This window comes from Cokeromyces recurvatus, assembly GCF_025118155.1.
Source record: "Cokeromyces recurvatus strain NRRL 2243 chromosome Unknown BX663scaffold_10, whole genome shotgun sequence".
In the NCBI taxonomy this organism is placed as follows: domain Eukaryota; kingdom Fungi; phylum Mucoromycota; class Mucoromycetes; order Mucorales; family Mucoraceae; genus Cokeromyces; species Cokeromyces recurvatus.
Window position 1 is genome coordinate 464,050 of NW_026251396.1, and position 14,415 is coordinate 478,464.

The 14,415-nt window shown below is 30.2% G+C and overlaps 6 protein-coding genes across 6 annotated transcripts; 4 read left to right on the forward strand and 2 right to left on the reverse strand.

Moving 5' to 3' along the window:
- The first annotated feature begins 539 nt into the window (after positions 1-539).
- BX663DRAFT_507037 (uncharacterized protein) lies at positions 540-4,479 on the forward strand. The gene is made up of 4 exons (XM_051527270.1): positions 540-1,547; positions 1,656-1,757; positions 1,872-3,477; positions 3,542-4,479. Exons 1-4 carry the CDS (start codon positions 588-590, stop codon positions 4,075-4,077), a joined length of 3,204 nt encoding a protein of 1,067 aa, XP_051383582.1. The 5' UTR covers positions 540-587; the 3' UTR covers positions 4,078-4,479.
- A 48-nt stretch (positions 4,480-4,527) lies between these two features.
- BX663DRAFT_507038 (uncharacterized protein) lies at positions 4,528-6,379 on the forward strand. Its single transcript, XM_051527271.1, has 7 exons — positions 4,528-4,645; positions 4,705-4,872; positions 4,957-4,973; positions 5,035-5,197; positions 5,287-5,557; positions 5,652-5,989; positions 6,071-6,379. The coding sequence occupies exons 1-7, from the start codon at positions 4,591-4,593 to the stop codon at positions 6,367-6,369; spliced, it is 1,311 nt and encodes a 436-aa protein (XP_051383583.1). The 5' UTR covers positions 4,528-4,590; the 3' UTR covers positions 6,370-6,379.
- BX663DRAFT_507040 (uncharacterized protein) lies at positions 6,380-8,404 on the reverse strand. Its single transcript, XM_051527272.1, has 8 exons — positions 8,373-8,404; positions 7,895-8,272; positions 7,538-7,830; positions 7,370-7,479; positions 7,210-7,296; positions 7,055-7,157; positions 6,772-6,981; positions 6,380-6,711 (listed from the first exon to the last, which is right to left on the reverse strand). Exons 2-8 carry the CDS (start codon positions 8,085-8,087, stop codon positions 6,403-6,405), a joined length of 1,305 nt encoding a protein of 434 aa, XP_051383584.1. The 5' UTR covers positions 8,088-8,272; positions 8,373-8,404; the 3' UTR covers positions 6,380-6,402.
- A 60-nt stretch (positions 8,405-8,464) lies between these two features.
- On the forward strand, positions 8,465-9,144 carry BX663DRAFT_507042 (uncharacterized protein). Its single transcript, XM_051527273.1, has 3 exons — positions 8,465-8,664; positions 8,751-8,894; positions 8,968-9,144. Exons 1-3 carry the CDS (start codon positions 8,593-8,595, stop codon positions 9,010-9,012), a joined length of 261 nt encoding a protein of 86 aa, XP_051383585.1. The 5' UTR covers positions 8,465-8,592; the 3' UTR covers positions 9,013-9,144.
- On the reverse strand, positions 9,116-10,457 carry BX663DRAFT_507047 (uncharacterized protein). Its single transcript, XM_051527274.1, has 5 exons — positions 10,354-10,457; positions 9,876-10,286; positions 9,673-9,767; positions 9,405-9,597; positions 9,116-9,332 (listed from the first exon to the last, which is right to left on the reverse strand). Exons 1-5 carry the CDS (start codon positions 10,361-10,363, stop codon positions 9,199-9,201), a joined length of 843 nt encoding a protein of 280 aa, XP_051383586.1. The 5' UTR covers positions 10,364-10,457; the 3' UTR covers positions 9,116-9,198.
- Positions 10,458-13,276: 2,819 nt separating this feature from the next.
- BX663DRAFT_551301 (uncharacterized protein) lies at positions 13,277-13,656 on the forward strand (the record flags this gene model as incomplete). The annotated part of the gene is made up of 3 exons (XM_051531270.1): positions 13,277-13,289; positions 13,346-13,560; positions 13,621-13,656. The coding sequence occupies 3 exons, from the start codon at positions 13,277-13,279 to the stop codon at positions 13,654-13,656; spliced, it is 264 nt and encodes an 87-aa protein (XP_051383587.1).
- Between the last annotated feature and the right edge of the window lie 759 nt (positions 13,657-14,415).

Here is a 14,415-nt window from a genome sequence, read left to right on the forward strand (position 1 = left end):
AATGAATTATCGTCATTCTCTTTTGAAGATTTGTATCTTTTACAAGTAAGCAGACACGTATTTATAAATGCATATTATCAATTTATTTTTCAAATATTTGTATTTTTTTTTTATTGGTCCTAAAAAATACGTATATCCAATAGTCTCATTTTAGGTTAAAACAGTGTCTCTTGTAAGACATTGATCTTTAGCTGTTTGTACTACATCTTGTATACTCTCCTTCATAATTATGTTCCTTAGAGACTCTTGTCTCCTTCAATAAAGATCACATTATATGCAGTGATTAACGTATAAGTCACATACTCTTACTTGAGACTTTCTCCTTTTTTTTTGTGTGTATGTGTGTGTATATAATAAACATATTATATACAGCTCTTTTACCCCCCTTCCTTTCTCCTCAACTCTTTTTTAATTTCCCTTGTCCTCCCTTTATAATATTTTGTTAGGCGTACAATAACAAATGCTATTTTTATTACTTATATCTTTCTTTCCCTTTTTTTTTTTTTTTTTTTTTTTTTTTTTTTTTTTTGGTAAACAAAAAAAAAGATAAGATAATAATTCCCTCCCCCTTCCACTCTTTACTTGAAATGTCACAGTCGATCAATTACGGACAAGACGAAATTCCACACTTACGTTCACAAAATGATCAACTTTGGAAAATTATTGAAAAGCAAAGAATCATGATTCAAAATCTTCAAAAGGACAATGTCCGTCTTTCAGCAGAACGAGATGGACTTCAGGATCAATTGAATACGCTAGAAAAGGAACTGATAGGTAAGCAGCAACGAGTGACCTCTTTATTGATCTCACCCCAGATATTACGTGAGATTGCAGAAGCTGACGATGCTATCGCTTCCTCCTCTCCGCTTGAAATCACTATAAATAGTCCTATGCCGCCGCCTCGTTCACCTTATCGTCCTTTACAAAAGGAAAAACTTCCTGCTGAGGACGCAAAGCATGTTCTTGAACAAGAATCAGAGTCTTCTTCTTCTTTGACAGCAACAACAACAGCAGCAGTACGTATCGATGAATATATCAATATCAATGGTCGATCTTCTCCTGGTTCTCCTTCACCTACTTCCCCAAATCAGCGTAAAGATAGTGCTCCAACATCTTCAACCAATCGAAATCATTTTGTGCCTTCCCCAAGTAAATCTTCTTCTTCATTAGAAGTAGCGCGGAAAAATATTCGACAGCAAAGGGATTCAATGATGCCATCTGTAAGGTCTCCTTTAGATTTCGATCGTACTGCCTCACCTCCCCTTGTTAAATCAAATCCTATTTATCGAAATACGACTTCCTCTTCTCGTATTAATTTATTATCACAATATGAAACAGAGGATACCAGTCACCCAAAGACGAGCTTGAATCTGACTCATATGCATGTTCGTGTAGTTGGCTCTAATATTAAACCAAATGAAAAGGGAAAAGAAGTCATTTCTTTTATTATTTCTATTGGCTCAAATAAAGATGAAGATATTCATCAGTTTGAAGAAAAATGGAGAGTTGAAAAATTATATTCTGATTTCCTGACATTGGATTCAAAGGTAAGGAGGGGGGGGGAAAGAAAAGAAAAAACTTATATTCATATATGTATAAAGAAAGGGATAGTAAATTAAATATAAATTTTATTCTTTTTTTTTTTTTATTATTAGTTGAAAGCGCAACGAAATCGTGCCATTACGAATCGAATCGGAAAGTTACCGGATAAAGCATTATTTTCTAATAATGCGCCCTCTAAAGTGGATCAAAGAAAGGTAATGATTCATCTTTGCAAAAAAAAAAAAAAAAAAAAAAAAAAAAAAAAAAAAAAAAAAAAAAAAAAAGACTATAAACAAGTTAAACAAGTTTTCTTTTCTTTCTATTTTTAGATTGCATTAGAACAGTATTTACAACATCTTGTATCTTTACCTTTAGAAGATTCCTCTGATTTATCAGAATTTCTTTGTACAGATGTAGTAAATAATAAAGTATATCAAACGCCTGACCAAAAGGAGGGCTATTTAACTAAAAGAGGCAAAAATTTTGGTGGATGGAAAACTCGATATTTTGTATTAAATGAATCAGTACTTGAATATTATGAATCAAAGGAAGGTACTCAACTTGGTTCTATACGACTCACAAATGCACAAATAGGAACACAGATGTCCAATAGTTCACCCAATTATTCAGAAGACTCAAACAATGTCTATCGACATGCATTTTTAATTGTAGAACAAAAACGGGTTGGATCTTCGCATAGTGTTCGTCATATCCTTTGTGCTAATTCAGATGATGATCGTGATTCCTGGGTTCATGCTCTCCTGCAAAATATTAATATTATAGAAGATGAATCACTTCGTCATAAACCTTCTAAAAAGAAGACAGCAGAAAAATCAAGAAAACTATCTAAAGGAGAAATCAGGGCTATCTCTGCTACCCCCATTAGCCATTTAAAGTTAGATCATGTTAACAATGCTGATATAGAGAAGCTAACATCAGCACCTACTTTTATCATGGAAGAAGGTGGTGATATTGGTATGGCAATTAGTAGTGCTTATAATCGACCTACACCTTCTATTTCCAGTGAAAGTACAAGTGATTCTGCCACCACTTATGTACCATCTAATAATGCCATTTGGACATCTTGTGAAGCAGCAGCAGCAGCAGCAGCAGGTCGTTCTAGTATAGATCAACCTATAATCAAGACTAATACATTACAAACACCTCGTCCACCTATCGTTCGACGTAGTTCTATGAGTAATTTAATGACTAGTGAACAGTTACACCTAAATGATAACCCTCATCGTCGAGCTATATCTCCAACTATCATTTCCCGTAGCGCAGATGATTCTGTTATTGTTGATACTACTGAACCTGAAAAGAAGGCAAGGAACAAAGCACATCGTATGACCTTTTGGGGAAAGAAAATGCTATTTAATTCTAATGAAGAGCAACAACAACAGCAACAACAACAACAACAACACTATAATCAACCACGCTCTTCTCAATCTACATCAACTATTATGAGTAGTAGTTCTATTTCATCGTCTACTACAGCTAATACAGGTTTACGTGGATTCTTATCACGTTCTTCACACGAAAATAATGAACGTCAACGTTATAAATATAGTACAGAAGAAAATCCCTTACCTAATAAGACTCCTAAACAAGTCTTTGGGGTCCCATTAGAAGAAGCTGTTCGTATTTCAAGAGTAGCAGAAGGATATGAACTACCTGCTATTGTCTATCGATGTATTGAATATTTAGATGCTAAAGATGCAGTACGAGAAGAAGGGTTATATCGATTGAGTGGTAGTAATTCAACAATGAAAGCACTTCGAGAACGTTTCAATCAAGAAGGTGATCTAAACTTGTTGACTGCTAAAGAAGAATATGATGTCCATGTCATTGCTGGTTTATTTAAAATGTGGTTACGTGAGTTACCTACCAGTGTTCTTACAAGAGAACATCGTATGGACTTTTTGCATGTTATTGGTAAAAAAAGAAAAAAAAAAAAAACGTTGGTATATTGACTATATAAATATATATATTTCAATAGATTTATTGGATCGTAAAGATAGAGTAAATGAGTTAGGACGATTAGTTTCGGTTCTTCCACTTGCTAATTATACACTTTTAAGAGCCTTAACAGCCCATTTAATCAGAGTTGTTCAACATTCAAATATTAACAAGATGACTATACGTAATGTGAGTATCGTATTTTCACCTACACTTGGTATTCCACCTACTATTTTTAATTTATTTATGAGTGAATTCGACTATATCTTTTGGACAAATAAAGATGGAGATGCAGCACCACGAATGATTGAAGATGAAGAAAATAAACAACAGACAACTGATGAACAGCAAATGGTAGAAGATAATTCTAATTGTCCCGCTGATAATTTAGCGTGTAAAACAACACTTCGTGTACGTGAAGAACATGGTCGCAGTAATCGTAATAGTGTTAATTATATGGATGGTGCACCCAATGCTATCGTTGATTTAGAAAAGCATATAGACGGTCCACCTGTGTTAGATGAACATGATGAAGTTGATGATCTTACTTTATCCAGTGATCCAAACTACTCATAATAATAATACTCCCTTTATAATCATTTATATTTATATATTTAATTTTATATAATATCTCTCCTCCTCCTACCCCTCCTCCCCCCCTTTTATTATTATTACTACTGTTACCAGTATTACTACCACTACCAGTATTACTACCACTACTACTACCACTACCACTACCACTAATACTACTAATACTACTATTATAACTACTACTATTACTATTACTACTACTAATACTCCTACTACTATTATTATTATTACTACCATTATTCTCTTTCTTCCTTCATGGTTTCTTTATATAATAATATAACATGCATATATTGTATACAGTTTCAACTGAAATATATACTAATTTAGCAGTGTGGTGACGATCATGCACTAAAATACCGTCAATAAATAATTTTCTATTTTTTCTTTTTTGTTCCTTTATTTATCTCTCTCTCTCTTTTTTTTTTATTTTTTATTTTTTATTTTATTTTTATTTTTTTCTATCTATTTTTTTTCTTTGTACATATATACTGTATTGTTATGGGAACAGAGGATAGTATAATACGATTTATTATCGGAATTATTGTTTCCTTAGGTACACATAAATATAAAACAAGTGTTATATCTGTGTATATATTTACGGTTTTAATATAGGCGCTTCAATTATGGATGCGCTTGGACTTAACATATTAAAGTTAGATCATGTCAAAGAATCACAACGGCCAAAAGGTTTACGACGTAGTGATTGTGGAAGGCCTTTGTGGCATGTTGGATTATCTACTTATATTGCAAGTCAATTGATTGGTAGCACAATCGCATTAAGTAACGTATATCTTTTATTACAGATGCATACACTACATATATGAAGACTGACACACTCATCACTTTTTTTTTTCTTTTAAAAAGACTTTTTAAAAGCACAAGTATATATATATATATATAAATAGATATGATTTCTTTATATTTATATAGATTCATTTATAGTGGGTAGCACCTCTAGGCAGTGCAGCATTAATATTTAATTTTATATTTGCCAAATTGCTTGTCAATATAACGATTACTCGTAAAGATGTACTCGGTACATGCGTGGTCATTGCATCTGTGATATGGATTGTATTATTTGGAGGAATGTATAACGGAGAAGATCGTATGTTATTTTATTCCATCAATAATCTCTTTTCTGTATGTTTATTAATAAATCAATCAATTTATATTATACACATATATATTTCATAGCCGAGGAAACGATTTCATTAGAGAGTCTTAAAGTTTTATTTGTTCGACCTGTGTTTATTATTTATTTCAGTATACTTAATATCGTTGCCTTTGGTGGGTTCTTTGTGTTGATATGGTTAAATTATTGGGTCATTATGGATGATAGTCGTAAGCAAAAACATCAACTACCTTCATGTATGAGTCCAAAGAAAATGAAACGAGCGGCAGGTCTTTTATTTAGTATTGAAGGTGGTGTATTAGCCAGTGAAACATTATTATTAGCGAAAAGTGGGTAAGTTTAATAAAAATTTTACATAGGAGGGGAGTATAATATCATTTTTCATTTTTGAATCCTCTTCTAACTTAATCCCTTATTATTATACAAGTGTCAAGCTATTTACTTTATCTATTCAATCTCAAGTCAATCAGTTTAATGATAATACAAGTCGTTTTATTTTATTAGCTTTATTAGTAACAGCTATATTACAAGTGTATTGTTTAAATACAGCACTTAAATTATATTCATCTGTTGTAGTTGTACCCATCTTTTATGGTACTTACACTGCTCTTGGCTTAGTCAATACAATTATCTATTTAGATGAACTCAGTAATTACCCGCCCTGGGCTATTCTTTTAGTCTTTATTGGTATTGCTGTATTAATTTATGGTGTTTATTTACTTAGTTCAAAACCAGATCCAGTTTCTCTATCAAATGAAAATAAAGGTAAAATATATATATATATATATATAAAAGCTATTTTTCACATACATTCATACATATTCTATTATATATCAAATATAACAGCATATGATGACGATGATGATGATGTTGACGATGCTGATGTTGATGACGATATCGTTGATCTTGATACAAATTGGCGGCTATCCTCAATTAATAGTGAGACTATGGATAATAAGACAGCAATGACGACTATAACAATAAACGATGATGATGACGACATAACCATGGTTCATACTATTAATAAATCATCTAATCTATCATTAAAGGATAATAATTCCAGCAAAAATAACGTCGTAGATAAACTTTTTTTGTCTAGAATTATTGAAAGACTAAAGTCTCCATCAAAAAGCATTTATCAATAAATAATAAACATATATTTTATTTTATTTTATTCTTCAAGTGCGTCGATTAACATCAAAGAAAGTAGAGCAGCCAAGATATTCTTGTATACTTTTATATTCTAAATGATTAAAAATTCTTTCAAAATGTGGCATAAATTCTCTTCGTGGAACATAAAGATTAAATTCTAAATCTGCAAAGACTGCAAACTCATGTTCATGAATCTCTTCTGCATCCACACCTAATTCATCATCCATGGCTTCCAAGAGAGGTTTAAACCACGTACCTTTTGCTTCATTTACTTTTGTAGCTAAAAATAAGCAACAAGCTGCTATTAGCTTACGATTCTTTTTAGTCACTACATTCTACATTATAAATGATAAGTCTATATTCTAACATATCAACCGATATATGTATATACTCACTTTAATAACAAGTTTTTCAAAATATACATATGCATGAGCTACACTAGACACTTCAAGATCAACTTCTTTACTAATAGTTAATAAATGTGACTTGATAGCTCTGATTTTACTAAGTGTGATCTCAGTTGATATTTCTGGATGAGCCATTCTAAATTGTTCATTCATCTCACGTTTTAAATCGGAAGGTTTCATGCCATTTGTCAACGTTCCCTATTATTATGCAGTTAGAATTATATCTAGCTTCTTTATTTTATTTTATTTTCACTCCTCCAATTAAACTTACTATTGAGCTTGAAGCTATACCATATATACTATACGAATCATCATCAAGAAAGAAAGGATCATATGAAGTGGAATCAAGATTTTCTTCTACAACATAATCTTCACTAAAAGGAAAGATTAGTATAACTCTTTTATATTTTTAACTATTGAAATTACAGTAATGATCCTGTTGTGTTTAAAAAGTGTGCATAAGATTGAGCTTTTCGATGTTTATGGTGATCATGACTTTCTAATTGTTGTTGTCTAATAATAAAAAAAAAAAAAAATAAATAAATAAATTATACACATTTCAAAATAGATAAAGTGTTATATTTACACATATCCACGATTTGTATTAGATTCAATTCTTTTTCTACTTGTTGATTGACGGATTTTATCTGTGTAATAACGGAAAACTGACATGATGGACATGCTTCCAGTTCCATGCTATATATATTCATTAGTACTCTTTTTTTTTCTTTTGAAAGATCTAATTCATATTTACTTCTTTTTCACCATGAGTAGACTTTTTCTTAATTTTTTCTGAAGCAATGGGCCTTTCACTATCTTCTCGAGTCAATTTATGATGTTCTACATCATCACTACTACTTTCGGAAGAAGGTTGACGTTTTGTATAATAATATCGTTTAGACGGTTGATCAAGAGTGAAATTATTTGCTATAATGGATGGAGTGGTTGTTGAAGAAAAAGTTCTACCTTGAGAATCAGATGGTAAGGTGGTACTTTGGACATCTTCATCTGCGGAAAAGCTACTATCTGAGGAGTGTAAAGAAGAAGCTGTTATATAGGATTAGAATACAAATGTTTATAAAAAAAAAACATGAATTGACATCATTATTACCTCCGATTGTTTGGTTTGATGGCTTATCGACATAATGTAAGACGTTGTCTTCAGTTGCCGATATGTATAATTTTTGTATAGATTCATCAGGTGGTTTTTCATTTTCGTTACCGAGTGCAATATTTGATAGGAATGTAAAGGCAGTTGGTCTTGAGTTATTCCGCCTAGATTTACGACTTTTAGTCGTGCCCATTGGCGTATGTAATAATTTAAATTAGTTGTTTGTTGCAAATATGAAGAATATCTTCTTGCAATCAAGGCTCTTTTCACTTGAATAATTATCTTTCAATTAACTATAAAATAGGCAACCTATGTTTTTTTTTTCGTTTATTTGTTTGCTTATCAATGAATATTGCAAAAGAAGTTTATATAATTACTCTACAATAAAGCGGAAAAAAAAAAGAAAAAAAAGAAAAAAAAAGGGTCGAATTCAGCTATTAATATTACTATTTCTTATACAACTTTTATATTTATAAACCTTTTTCTATGTAATAAGAAAAATAAGAAAAAGAATTTAAAAATAAGCTGCTGTGAAAAAAAAAGCCTTTTTTTTTTTTTTTTTTTTTTTTTTTTTTTTTCAATAGTGCCGTCGTCGCTGATATCAAGTGACGTCGATTCGGAATATCATCGCATTTTTATTCTTTCTCTTTTTTCTCCTTAACTGCTTTATATATTTATCTAAAAAGACAAAATTAACAATGAAGACTTTTGTTGGACCTGGAAGTGCCACTTGCTGTAGTCTATTATCTTTTTGCGGGATTATCTTTCTTGTAAGTATGCAAATATGTATATACATATATATTATTCTCTTAATTACATTATGTTTTTACTAAAACAAGACACGCCATTTGTTTAGGTTGCTCTCGGCTTAGCTTTTGATGCCAAAGTAGAAGCATTAACGGAATTTACATCTGATCCTGATGATCCAACATTAACAGCTAAAGCATGTTTTACAGCAGCTGCAGTTTATGCTTGTTTCCTTGGTTTTTGTGGTTGCCAGGTAAATACCGAGTTGTTTGAATAGTGAATATTTTGTTTGGTTTCTTATACATGTTTCTTTTGTTTCCTTTTAGTTGTTGGTTCATAAATTTAATTCACGTAATCAAATTCAGCTTTAAAATTCCTTTCTTCTCTATTTCCCTTGATATCCAACATTTGATGACATAATATATATAAATCTATGTATATGAATCTATACATCTTTTTACTCTTTTTTTTTTGTTTTTTTTTGTTTTGTTTTTTAATAATAATATTATTATAAAATCTATTATATATTTATATGTATGTATTATATAGTATATATTTTATTGAGACTTTTTACTCTCAAGAGGAGTAATTTCTTTGAGTGCAACAAGCATTTGTTCACGACACTTATTAGCAAGTTTTTCAACATCAGCAGATTCTTCTTTTATGTTTTCGGTTGAAATAGGTGGTAAAACTATACAACAACAACAACAACAACAAAATAAGTTTCATGTTATCTATTCTATTTTAAATGTACACGTATTACCTCTACAGCGAACAGTACCACTAATAAATCTCTTTTGTTTGTTGTTATAGAGATTATTATAATTAGCTATTACGATAGGAATAATAGGTACACCTGCTTGAACTGCCATATAGAATGCACCTTTCTTGAATGGAAGAAGGGTAACTTCAGATTCATGACCACGAGTACCTTCTGGGAAAAGCCAAACACAGGTCTACACACATATATATTTATATAAAAGAGAACACATAAATTTCCCTTTATTCTCTCGACTCATTAAATAACTTACATTCTTTTCATGAATATCTTTAGCAGCTTGACGAGCTTCCTTTACTGCACTTTCTCTATTTTTACGGTCCAAAAAGATAGCATTGCTCAATGTCACTAGTAATTAGTTTTAACCCCCCACAAAAAAAAAAAGGGAAAGGGAAGGGGGGAGGAGGAGAGGTCAGTTATTAATCCAGACTAGATAACAACAATTTAATACTTTACTAAACCAGCCCAAGAATGGATAATATTTGAGTTGCTTTTTAGCAACAATAGCTGTATTCTTTGGATAGACTTTACCCATCAACATGATGTCTAAACTCGATTGATGATTACAAATGTAAATTACGGGTTTTTCTGTAATGTGCTCTGTGCCTTCTGCTACAACCTTTAAACCACAAAAGAAACCGCCGAGATAATAATAACCACGAGCAACTGAATAATTAATAAGGTGCCTCTTTCCAAGGATTGGGAAAACAATAGAAGCAAACATGCCATAAATAGCCATAACTAAAAGGCAAACGATTGACATGACGGAGCGATAATAAAACCCACCATAATTACGATAAATGACTAGGAATGAAAGTATTGACATGATAATAACTGGCCAACTTAGATTATTAGATGTAATCACTTCTATTAATACATATACAAAAAAAAAAATTAGTTACCAAGGTTATTGCCAAAGATATATTTCACTTACCTTCATTCATATTTTTTTTTAATATGTAAAAAAAGCAGGGAAAAAAATATTGAAATAGTCTTTTCGAGAATTTATGAAATTGACTGGAAAAAATAAAAATAAAAAAAATAAAAATAAAATGAAAAATTCATATTTATATTCTTGAGCTTAAATCTTTTGATAACAACATCCAATCAAAAGCAGGACCAAGACAGTGAAAGAAACTGATTTTATATCACGCTATGTATATAATGAGACTTCATACTACAAGTAAAGAATCAAGCCATTGTTGCATATGAAATTTAGATACCGGATTTTTCATTACTAAATACGGCTTTTTATTTTATTTATGTATTGCTTTGATTAAGGTATGAGCCTACCTATTTCTAATGTTAAAGTTACACAGAATAAAAAATCATCAGTGCAGAATAAAAAATGAAAAGAAAATGACCAATAAACACGTGGGGATTTTATTATGCTATATTGCTCTAGTCAGTTCCAAAAAAAAAAAAAAAAAAAAAAAAAAAAAAAAAAGTTTAAGATCAAACAATAGAAATTTAAGAAGAAGTCAAAATAAATTCAGACGAAATAAAACTAGCTTTTAGACATATCTACCTGTAAAAATATAAATCTCTCGTTAGGAAAAGAAAAGGAAAAAAAAACTATATTCAAGATAACGATATTATTGTTTCTGATAAGAGAATACAGAGGAATGACATTGACCAGTTATTATCTCACTAGGGATTTGATGAATACATATGCATTTTTTTTTTGAGGCATTGCATTCACGTTCAAGCAATACCTGACAGCTTTGGTAAGCTAATAAGACACTATAATAGCCTATTATTGCAAATGTAAAAAAAAAAAAAAAAGTATGATGAATGACAGGTCTATTTCGTATAAAAGCAAATACGTCAAATCGGTATTAACGGGGCAGTAATAATTAATTAATTTGGAAATTCTTTATTTACCTATAGTAGCTACAATCAAATCATCATGTCTGTATCTATTCAACAATTCTTTCCACAATGATATAGGTGAACTTCTGATTGGATATCTTTAAACTTGACAGTTTCCCTTTTTAACTATTCCATTCCTAAAGGCTATAGTTGGAATTTTCATTTTATCTTGATAAAGTTGTATGGTATTCAATACATGTCCTTTTGTCTATTATATAATGAGTACATTATTACTCACAAAGTACTTGTATTTCTTCCTATAACTTGGGGAGATTCATAAGGGGCTTTTATTATTATTATTATTCTTTACACTATTTTCCTTATTCTTCTTTCTTATCTATTCCTTTTTGTATTTTTCTTTTTCTTCCATTTATTAAGATATTTATCATTTCTTGTCTAGCACGTTGTTTGCTTTGGTAGCAGAAAAAAGAACCCCCCCGTCCAAATGAAGCGCTTAATCCATTGAAGGATAATATTCTTTTAAAAGAAGCATAATGTAGGTAATACATTCAATATATGATGATGGTAAACTGACCGTTTTTACTGCTGTTTTTTTTTTGTTACTCTATTTTCTATTTATGTTTTTTTTCATGATGTTTAGATCCTATAAGAGTATAGTAGAAGTCTTTAATGAATATTTTTCTAATCTGTTACGGTGTCTCGCTATTGCTATAAGCAGCTGCCCTTCTAGGATCGAGCTTGCATAGAGAAAATACATCTATTTTTTTTTGTCTGTCTTCCTATCTATTGATTCAGATAACAGCTTTATATCAAATTATTGGTTTAATGAAATTTGAAGCTTTGTTATCAACAATAACATCTGCAACAAACCCGTCTGTTTAAATTAGTGTTTTAGAAAAGAATTTGTTCATTTTCATTTTTTTTTATCTTTTATCCTATTTAATAGATTATAATTATTTACATATTCTTCAAATAAAATGTTTATACTACTTATCAAATCGTAACTTTCCAGAATAAAAGACTTTTTTAAAATATAGTCTCTTATTCTTTTCATACGTCTTTAGCAATGGTATCTTAATAAAAGATGATAAAATGTTAAGGGTACTGGTTATGAATCTCCATTTCAAAGAAGATACAGGACCTAAAGAAAATAATCTCAGAAGAGGGCGGGGAAATCGTTTCTAGTTTTATCTTTCTTGTTACTATAACATAGCCTCAAATCAACTTTTTTTATATCTTTCCTTTTTATGTTAGCTTATGTCTAAGGTGTGGCTTGGAGCTACTATGTTCATTCTCGTGACAGCAAACTTGTTCTTTATTGCTGTTACTATTCTCAGTTCTGACTCTTTTCTTTTATTGTTTCAAAACACTTGTTTCTAATTCATCTACTTGCGTTCTTTTTTTTTTTTTTTTTTTTTTTTTTTTTTTAAAAAAAAAAAACTAAACAAAACGAAACAATATAGGCTTAAGAATTTATTTGACAAAGAGGGATTACTACTCAGTGATTATTTGTCTATAATAGATAAAAAAAAAATTCAAACTTATCACATTTTTTATTATGTTTCGAAAAATACCCACTCCATTCATACACTTTGCATTTAGTTATTGGCATAAACCATTAGTTTTAGTGTTCAATTGTTTGTGTACCTACAATTATTTTTATTACTTTCTGGATTCTTTTTTTTCTTATTAATCATTTAGAATGATAATGTGTATTCTCTTTTCTTGATTGTTTATATTCTACTACTAATCTTTTAAATAAATATTTATGCGTGTATGTAAAGGAAAACAAAATCAGACATAAAGTTATAAATTTTAGAGAATTCCAAGTCCTTTGACTAGACATCTATTCCTGAATGGATCTGAATGTCTAACCCAACCAAAACAGTCTTCTGTAGTAACAGTCATTCAAGTATCTTGAATTCTAGGACTTGGACTGTTCAAGAAAAAAATTATCCAGAAGAACAGAAAGAAAAAAAAAAGAAAAGCTAAAAGTTTAAACAATAACAGCAGATTAGAATCATATGCAACTACAAGGTAAAGTTGATAAAAATAAAATAATGATTGGTATATTAATCTGATGTTTATTATAGGAGAAAATAAATCCTGGAAATCAAAAAAAGTTGAACAACATAAAGATAAGTTACTAATCATATCTTTTGGTAATAGGGAATATTCAGGGAAAGATACAATGGAATTTAAAGGTCTCCAAACTGGAGTCATTGAAGTTCTTTGGAATCAATTAAAATGTAGACAAAAGTGCGGTGATTTGCAACTAGTATTTGTGGATGAATTTCGCGCTTTAAAGGTAATAGCACACTGCTTTTGTATTATCATTATATTTGACACTTTTTTCTTTATAATTTAGACGTGTCATTCATGCAGTAAAATGCTTTTCACTTAAGCTATCATAAATTTATATAGTGTCCTCGCTTGTCAAAGTTGTGGCATAATATGGCAATATAATGTGTAGCTTCCAAAAAACATTTTTATAATTTTACAACAAGTAATTAGTGGGTGCGGTCATCCTACTGCTTTTTGTCAAACCCAGTGATTATGTTATCTTGAATACAGTTCTTTTTTTCTTTTCTTTTCCTAACGAGAGACTTATATTTTTACAGGTAGATATGTCTAAAAGCTAGTTTTATTTCGTCTGAATTTATTTTGACTTCTTCTTAAATTTCTATTGTTTGATCTGAAACCTTTTATCATTATTATTTTCTGGAGAAACCAAAATCCCCGCAACTAACTTCTCCCTGGTTAGTTTGTTGGCTAACTATCAAGTATCATTCTACATGAAATGGATTAATCTATTTCATCTAATGCTTCCTCATCATGCTAATCCTGGTATCAAGCCGATGGATTAGTTATCCTTGTGATAGACTAGTATATTTATACTATCTCTGGTTTCTTTTTTTCTTCCATCTTTTTTTTTTTTTTTTTTTTTTTTTTTTTGAAACTGACTAGGGCAATATAGCGTAATAAAATCCCCACGTGTTTATTGGTCATTTACTTTTCATTGTAGTTTTTTTTTTTTTTTTTTTTTTTTTTTCTTTTCTTTTGTGAGACTTTACCGTTAGAAATAAGTAGAGCCATGCCTTAATCAAAGTAAAAATGCTAACTTGGCTATTCCATCAAGGAGAAAGTAAAAAATAAAAAATAA

What these genes read in the sequence shown, in the direction of transcription:
- BX663DRAFT_507037 (XM_051527270.1), top strand. Translation starts at nt 588, where the DNA reads ATGTCACAGTCGATCAATTACGGACAAGACGAAATTCCACACTTACGT. An exon ending in TCCTGACATTGGATTCAAAG is followed by an intron (nt 1,548 to 1,655) that starts GTAAGGAGGGGG and finishes TTTTATTATTAG; the next exon opens with TTGAAAGCGCAACGAAATCG. An exon ending in CTAAAGTGGATCAAAGAAAG is followed by an intron (nt 1,758 to 1,871) that starts GTAATGATTCAT and finishes TTCTATTTTTAG; the next exon opens with ATTGCATTAGAACAGTATTT.
- BX663DRAFT_507038 (XM_051527271.1), top strand. Translation starts at nt 4,591, where the DNA reads ATGGGAACAGAGGATAGTATAATACGATTTATTATCGGAATTATTGTT. An exon ending in CGGAATTATTGTTTCCTTAG is followed by an intron (nt 4,646 to 4,704) that starts GTACACATAAAT and finishes GTTTTAATATAG; the next exon opens with GCGCTTCAATTATGGATGCG. An exon ending in TTATTATTAGCGAAAAGTGG is followed by an intron (nt 5,558 to 5,651) that starts GTAAGTTTAATA and finishes TTATTATACAAG; the next exon opens with TGTCAAGCTATTTACTTTAT.
- BX663DRAFT_507040 (XM_051527272.1), bottom strand. Translation starts at nt 8,087, where the DNA reads ATGGGCACGACTAAAAGTCGTAAATCTAGGCGGAATAACTCAAGACCA. An exon ending in ATCAAACCAAACAATCGGAG is followed by an intron (nt 7,831 to 7,894) that starts GTAATAATGATG and finishes CCTATATAACAG; the next exon opens with CTTCTTCTTTACACTCCTCA. An exon ending in AACACAACAGGATCATTACT is followed by an intron (nt 7,158 to 7,209) that starts GTAATTTCAATA and finishes CTTTCCTTTTAG; the next exon opens with TGAAGATTATGTTGTAGAAG.
- BX663DRAFT_507042 (XM_051527273.1), top strand. Translation starts at nt 8,593, where the DNA reads ATGAAGACTTTTGTTGGACCTGGAAGTGCCACTTGCTGTAGTCTATTA. An exon ending in TTTGCGGGATTATCTTTCTT is followed by an intron (nt 8,665 to 8,750) that starts GTAAGTATGCAA and finishes CCATTTGTTTAG; the next exon opens with GTTGCTCTCGGCTTAGCTTT. An exon ending in TTGGTTTTTGTGGTTGCCAG is followed by an intron (nt 8,895 to 8,967) that starts GTAAATACCGAG and finishes GTTTCCTTTTAG; the next exon opens with TTGTTGGTTCATAAATTTAA.
- BX663DRAFT_507047 (XM_051527274.1), bottom strand. An exon ending in TCCATTCTTGGGCTGGTTTA is followed by an intron (nt 9,768 to 9,875) that starts GTAAAGTATTAA and finishes ACTAATTACTAG; the next exon opens with TGACATTGAGCAATGCTATC. An exon ending in TGGTACTGTTCGCTGTAGAG is followed by an intron (nt 9,333 to 9,404) that starts GTAATACGTGTA and finishes GTTGTTGTATAG; the next exon opens with TTTTACCACCTATTTCAACC.